The 7,073-nt window shown below is 35.7% G+C and overlaps 1 protein-coding gene across 2 annotated transcripts in view; it reads right to left on the reverse strand.

Moving 5' to 3' along the window:
- The window catches only part of LOC109819673 (tobamovirus multiplication protein 1-like), a 10,086-nt gene extending 4,156 nt beyond the window's left edge, over positions 1–5,930 (reverse strand). Inside the window, exons 1-3 of one of the 2 annotated variants that reach the window (XM_020385484.1) lie at positions 5,627–5,930; positions 4,534–4,624; positions 4,381–4,433 (exon numbers count right to left, since the gene is read on the reverse strand). In XM_020385484.1, the coding sequence (XP_020241073.1) occupies positions 4,381–4,433; positions 4,534–4,624; positions 5,627–5,782 (300 nt within the window). In that variant the 5' untranslated portion in view covers positions 5,783–5,930. The remainder of the gene's footprint in view (positions 1–4,380; positions 4,434–4,533; positions 4,625–5,626) is intronic. The other variant, XM_020385483.1, reaches the window with a different exon arrangement.

Below are 7,073 nucleotides of genomic sequence, written 5' to 3' on the forward strand. Positions count from 1 at the left end.
AAGATTTTGAGGCCTCTGCTCTTTTGATTCAACAGGAATTCAAAGCGAGTGGGTAGCAATTATATAAACTGGGAACCAGTGCTCTTTCCTGTCCATGTAAAACTAAACAGAGAGGGAAAAACCAACAGTTAATGCTCAATCTTGCCTTTTCCTCGAACAGATTTAAATAGGAGGATACAAATTCTCGAGAAATTTAATCAGCAATTGGTATGAGATGCAGCAAGATGCAAGTTTCAAGTGAAATGTGTCGTTACTATGTAAAGGCAGTATTCATTCTCGAGCAGAGGAGCGTTCGTATGAGTTGTGAACTGCTCTCTTGATACCCGGGCGAGAAGGTGATACTGATTAGCTCTCTTCTGTTTATAGTATTGTTCTATAATCGGTGTATATTTAGATTAAATTGGGTTGATATACTTGATGTGTTACGCGCGTTTCTATCATAATTTGAGTCTTTTGCGCGTGATTATTGGATGATGACTGGAGTATGAATATTTTGCAGTGAGGAGAGTGGATTTGAGTTATATGGTTAACGTCGTGAGAGGTAGCGTAGGGCTGCACGGAATGACGGATTGATCTCTCCTAATTTCAATTAAGTATGAGGCGTGGTGTTATTGTCTTGGGTGTGGCTATTTGTGATTAGTCAACGCGCGTGATTTGCGATCTCATCACAACTTCAACTAATAAATTTTGCTAGATTGTGTTGGAGTGTCTTTTATATCTTTTACCCATAGTAGTATATATTTGGTTCTTACATTATAATTTTATTAGTGATATTGATATTAGTATTATCTATTTGACTATATCTGCCTTCACAGCCTTTTTGCATGCCCTCCCCATTGCCTCTATGAGGTACGATTACTTTGCCTAACTCTAAAATAGGCCTTGTTCTGTTTGAGCATCATTTTTCTGATTTTCTTTTCCTCTTGACTATTGGGTCAATTTGTGGTTATCGTAAATTAGTTTCTTGATGTAAAGATAGCTCTTCTGTTATTTCTGATGTTAATGAGTATATGGGTTAATTCTATCATCAGAATAAGTTGATAGGTCACACCACATAATTTAGCCATGAAATGAGCCGTCGTATATTATATATATATATAATATATATATACTATATATATATTATATATATAAAAAAATCATATATCTATTAATTTATATAAAATATATATATATATATTATATACTATACTATGAGAAGAGAGAGAGAGAGGAGAGAGGAGTAAATAATTTACATGAGATCATTATTTTCCAATCATGTGCTACTTGAATGTAAATTCCTATCATATTTTTAAGTTCCTTTTATTATATTGACTATTATAAATTGGAAACTTCTCATTCTTGAAATAAATGCTCCAACCACCATTTTAAATCATAGTTTGAAACTTGGACATAACCTGATCAAACCCGACCCATGTCTAAGAAGTTCAATGAAATGGACATCAAGTGTAGGATGTACGAACAAAAAGTGTGTGATAAGTATCTTAATTAGAACATATATCATATAGTTAAGTACATGTTTGAATAAATGGATGCATATATCCAGGGAGCGTCCATGAAGTTTGGGTATGAGTACGTGTCCGGTATGGAGTACCAGGGAAACATGGGTAACCATCAGATGGCAGTAACTAGTAAGATATACTTTCAATAGTATAGTCGCCCTGACGATCAAAAGGTGAGTAAAGAGGATTCCATGCAACCATAAAAGAAATCGCAAAACATGCCGCCGTAAAAATGAATTACCAAAAAAACAACCCACAGAAAAGGCAACACTTTTACAGAACTAACTTAGAAGAATTATTGGTGCCGGTAAATGCAATACATTGCTATGCTTTACTATCTTCTATAAATGAAAATTGGAGCCCCAAACTGCCTGCCTAAACACTGAAATAAGTCGATTTTTACTCCATTTACTCCAGCTATTCATATCAAACACTAGCAGAACCGACAGATCTAAGAGAATATTTGTATCAGGTTATTACTTTAGAACTTTTATATAATTGTCCCGTTCTTTGACATGTGAAGAACATTGTTTTCGGGAATGCAAGATGCTATAGCATTCCCAGCAACATGGATTCAATTGACTCGAAACAGGGAACATTAGCGTATTGCATCACAGTGGAACGCGACCCAATTCGCCAACTCCTAACAACTCAGTTTGGAAATAACTACTATTCAGAAAAATAAACAACAAAACCATAAGAAATTAAGTGAATAAAGAATGCATGCCTCAATAGCAACTTTAAAACTGATTCTAGAGGTTCTTTCACCATTACTGCTATAAATTAACATATTTCTTGAATATGACTCTTGCAGAACCTCAGTCCCTATATGAGGCTGTTTGGTTGCCCAAAAGAACAAAGAAATGTATTACGGAAAATCTATTTGCTATAATACTTTCTTCACTTTAATTCCCACCTTGAAACCAAGAAGAAAGGATGTGACACCTTCTTATATTAGCTGATGTGACCCATAGTTTAGGAAACCCATTCCTTTTTTCCCTTAAAGGAAATGGGAGGACACCATTCCCAAATTAACTTTGATTTGGGTATCTAAGAAACCAGTCAAACAGGCCCATATTTGTAACCGAACCTAATAAGTGGCAACGCAACTCTTATCAGTCTACATAAAACTGCGCACTTTGTCCCTGATTCCAAATAAGTGGCATACTGCTTAGCTTCCTGTCCCACGAATCTGAGTGAACCGCATTCCATGCAACTATGGTCAAGAACAAAATACGTAGTGTGTAACTAAAGCATTTTTGTTGCTGAAAAGCTTGGATAGAATTTCTTTCTGCAGTTCCAGTTGTGGAGACCGCTGAAAAAAACCTAAAACTAACTTAAAATAGGATTGAGCAACAAAGTCATAATATTTTTAGGGTTATTAGCATATATACCGTTCAAATCATGAGTATTTGCAAAACTACCCTCCAAATCTTAGTATTTACAAAATACCACCTAAAAATCATCAACTTTGAAAAAAATACCCCATAAGTCGAAAGATCAGAAACTTGGTGAGTAAAAATTGTTGATATTTTTGCCATTTCAGTTACAAATTAGCCTATTAAAGTTGACGATTGATTGATCTGGGGTTATTTTTTTACAAAATTCATGATTTGAGGGGTAGTTTTGCAAATACTAATATTTGAGGGATAGTTCTGTAAATGCCCATGATTTAAGGGGTATATATCAAAATAACCCAAATTTCTATCATAAATACATTACAACGACACATTAGCATGTCAAACTATTTTATATAGTGTTATTGCGAAGTGTACTGTTCTCCATCTCATGATCTATGCCACCAGCAAAAAAGTTAGCATCACAAACAATAATAGACAGTGAAATTTTACCGTTCCAATCGTGCCAGAATAAATCTCCTGGATGATTCTATCCAAGTCAATGTCACATTCAATGGATCAACTATACGAAAGATTAAGATTGCTGGCACAATGAGTTGAATTATTGTTCTTTTCAGGCATACATTCCCTTCATGCTAGGATCAAGTAGATTAAATAGTAAACAGAAGCATCGACAGAGAACGATTTGACAGGTCAGCATACTTTTTAAAAGATAATTTTTGGACCAACTTAAATGTTAAATAAGATACCGATGTTGAAGTATTCTTTGCTGCAATAAATGCCCGAGAAAGGATTGCAAATTTATAATAAAAAAAGAAAAAAGAAAAAGATAATTCTGAACCTTCTACATTACTACTTAAATGATTCAGCACCCCATTCTCAAGTATTATAGTACAAGTAACAAAAGAAGATCCTCATTTCTTAATGGAGAGAATATCCCCCCTACAGCAAGACAAACAATGAAGGCTTTATCAAAATTTTTGGGGTCGGCCACAGTCATTGTGTTCTTCCATTTAGTTCTAGGGGTAGTTTCACTCTATCATACAATTTGTGCCCACTGCAGCATTTGACCTACTTGTGAAAAAAATTAATTTGATACCATCAGTGAGCAAGAAACCATAGCAACAAAATTAAATTGTATCTAGAAAAGAGTAAGTATCTTATCTAGTGACAAGACATGCATTTCAGTGTCTTAGATAAATAAAATCATGTGTTGCATCAAGTAACTAAGAAACCAAAAGAGAAAAGAATTTCATCCAAAATTAAAAACATTTAGCAGTAAAAATTTCAAAATAGAATTGCTCATTAAAATTAGAAAAGCAAGATAATAGCAAATAAGGAAGTCATTCACTGCCAAAAACAGAAAGCAATTATTATATCATGTCCTGCATAGGGTGCCGAATCACACAAAGTTCTGAAGGATTCTTAACCCATATGACTATTTTTAGCCAAACATTATAAACATACTTACACGTAGCATTTGGAATTACAAATACTGAGTAACTGAAGGAAGAACTTACTCTCGGCTTCAGAAGGAACACACTATGATAAAGCCCAAACAAAATTGCCCGTACTGCCAATGGTGAACCATGTAAAAAGCAAGTCAGCATTTTTCAGATAACTGGCGTAATGAAAACGTAGTAAGAAGCAGAGCAATCGAGACTCCATCCTACATCCATTCACAAGAAAATTCATCAAGTGGAAGAGCTTCTGCGTTGTCCAGCCATATTCTGGTACCCTTAATTGAATGCGGATAAGTTGTACCTGATACAAGAGGGTTTGTCACATATCACCATACTCTTGTATAACAAACATAACAATTAAGCTATATGCCTAGTAGCAAAGAAATAAAAGTTTCTACAATAATTTAGATCCAACATGAGTAATAACCCTGCAGGAATTTCTCAACACGTAACGAGTACGTAATACGAGGCTTATCCTTTTCTCCTTCCCCCAACCAGTCCAGCTCACCCCACCACATATCTAACTAATATAGCAATCTTTTTCCTTTTCCTTAAATCACCAATTACCATTCTTTGTGCAAAAGTTAGAAGACAAAATCCTCCTCACGGTAACATATAATCTAATAAACCTACTTGGTGATGGAGAGATATGCAAGGGGCCAACAACATGATAGATTCTGAAGCAATAACTTAGTTTCCACTCTTCCCTCCGTCGCCGATACACATCACGTAGCGGTGCCCTCTTGCACAACCAACCAACTCTAGTCTAGTCGAATAGTTTTCAACTCGTGATTGGGGTTAACGGAGAGAGACGGACCATAATCTAAATATTTTCTTTAAAAACCTCAAAACTTTCATCTTTAGAAACTCCCAACAATTTCCTTTACTTCCTTGAGAAAGCCCCTTCCCTGCAATTTAGCCGTGATTTCGTTCGTTAAATTGCGAGACATAACATAAAAAATACAAATTTTACAGCTAATTACCAATTACCCTTTTATCTTTTCAGTTACGGTCAACAAAGAGAGAGAGAGACCCAAAATTTCCTTATCAATTTCCCAAATTCAAACCCGCAAACTCGAAAATGACGCCTTCCCCTAACCTAATTTCGCGCTAATTTTAGGGGGGGGGGCGGGGCGGGGAATCTGCACATCTAAATTCGCTATCCAGGGAATACCGAATTCAGTGAGAGCGCCTAAATCTCTCCCCCAGACTAATCACAATTAACGCAGTAATCATAGCAGGTAATTAATAATAATAATAATAATAACAATTGTTCTTGTTGTTGTAATAAATAATTAAATACCAAAGCGATGAGGGAGACGAGGGAGTAAGAGGCGCAGAGAGCGTAGAAGAGCCCCCGCTGCCACTCCACCGAGCTGTCCATCTCCTCCCACCACGAGATCCCGTTCCACTCCTTATCCTGCTCCGCAGCGAACCCTACCGCCCTCAACGCAACCATTCTCTCTCTCTCTCTCTCTTCTTTCTCTCTCCTCGTTCTGACTCTCTCTCTCTCTCTCTATCAGTGTTGGAGAGATCCAAAGCGAGAAGGCGGAGAGAGAGGGGGAGAGAGAGAGAGAGAGGAGAAACGTGGAGACAGAGAGAGCGGACAGCGAACAGGACAAACTGCCACGTGGCATTTTTAAAGCTTCAGGGGGTGAAAAAAGTGAGCTTGGTCGGTTCGGGCGGCCTTTCTTTTTTATATTTTCTGCGACCTAAGCGTCGAAATTTACGAAGTATAATTTATATGGGAGTAAAAAAACGAAAAATTCGGAATCCAAATATTTGAGAGATGTAAGGGGCCGATATTTGAAACAAAAGAATTAATAAAATAACGCATTATTCTTCAATACAAATGGAGCACTTCATCGGAGATCAGATACTTTATTTAACTATTGTAAAATTCGAGCACAAGTTTCATAAATAAATTAGAAAATTCAACAAAATATTTTTCTCCCTACATAATAATTACTTGAAAATACTTGTACATTTGGGATTCCTTCAAAAATAATATATATTGAAAATCAAAGCATAGGCAGCTTAGGAGGATTCAGAAACATATATAACGAACATTTATTCAGAAAATATCCATATTATTAAAAAAACTAATATTAATTTATAAAAAGTCTTTGTTACAAATGACTAACTAAAATTATCCTCAATTGCAGTTAAGGATATTGGAAATCCTCCGGATATTTGAAGAATTAAATTGCATTTGAAGTAATGGGTGAGCAAGCATCAGAGTTAAAAATGGAAAAAATGGTTTTTTTTTTTTTTGGTTGGGTGACCATTTTTTTTTTTTGAAGAATTTTTCAAAACAGACCCATTCCCCTTTTTTTTTTTAACCGACCCTTTTTTTTATTTACCAAAACCGACCCGATTTTGTAATTAGCTACTTAATCACCTTCATAAACAGTCGGGGTTGGCAACTCCGACTATTTAGAACATTAATTTTTAAGGTTTAAGGCATCTAATTAGGGTTTAACACCTTCCTAAATAGTCGGGGTTGGCAACCCCGACTATTTAGAACATTAATTTTTAAGGTTTAAGGCATCTAATTAGGGTTTAACACCTTCCTAAATAATCGGGGTTGGCAACCCCGACTGTTTAGGATGGTGATTAAGCTGCTAATTATAAAATCGGGTCGGTTTTGATAAATAAATAAAAAATAGATCGGTTTAAATAAAAAAAATTGAAATGGGTCTGATTTGAAAATTTGTTCTTTTTTTTTTTTGGGGGGGGGGGGGGGGGGG

Source organism: Asparagus officinalis, chromosome 8, assembly GCF_001876935.1.
Source record: "Asparagus officinalis chromosome 8, Aspof.V1, whole genome shotgun sequence".
Taxonomy (NCBI): domain Eukaryota; kingdom Viridiplantae; phylum Streptophyta; class Magnoliopsida; order Asparagales; family Asparagaceae; genus Asparagus; species Asparagus officinalis.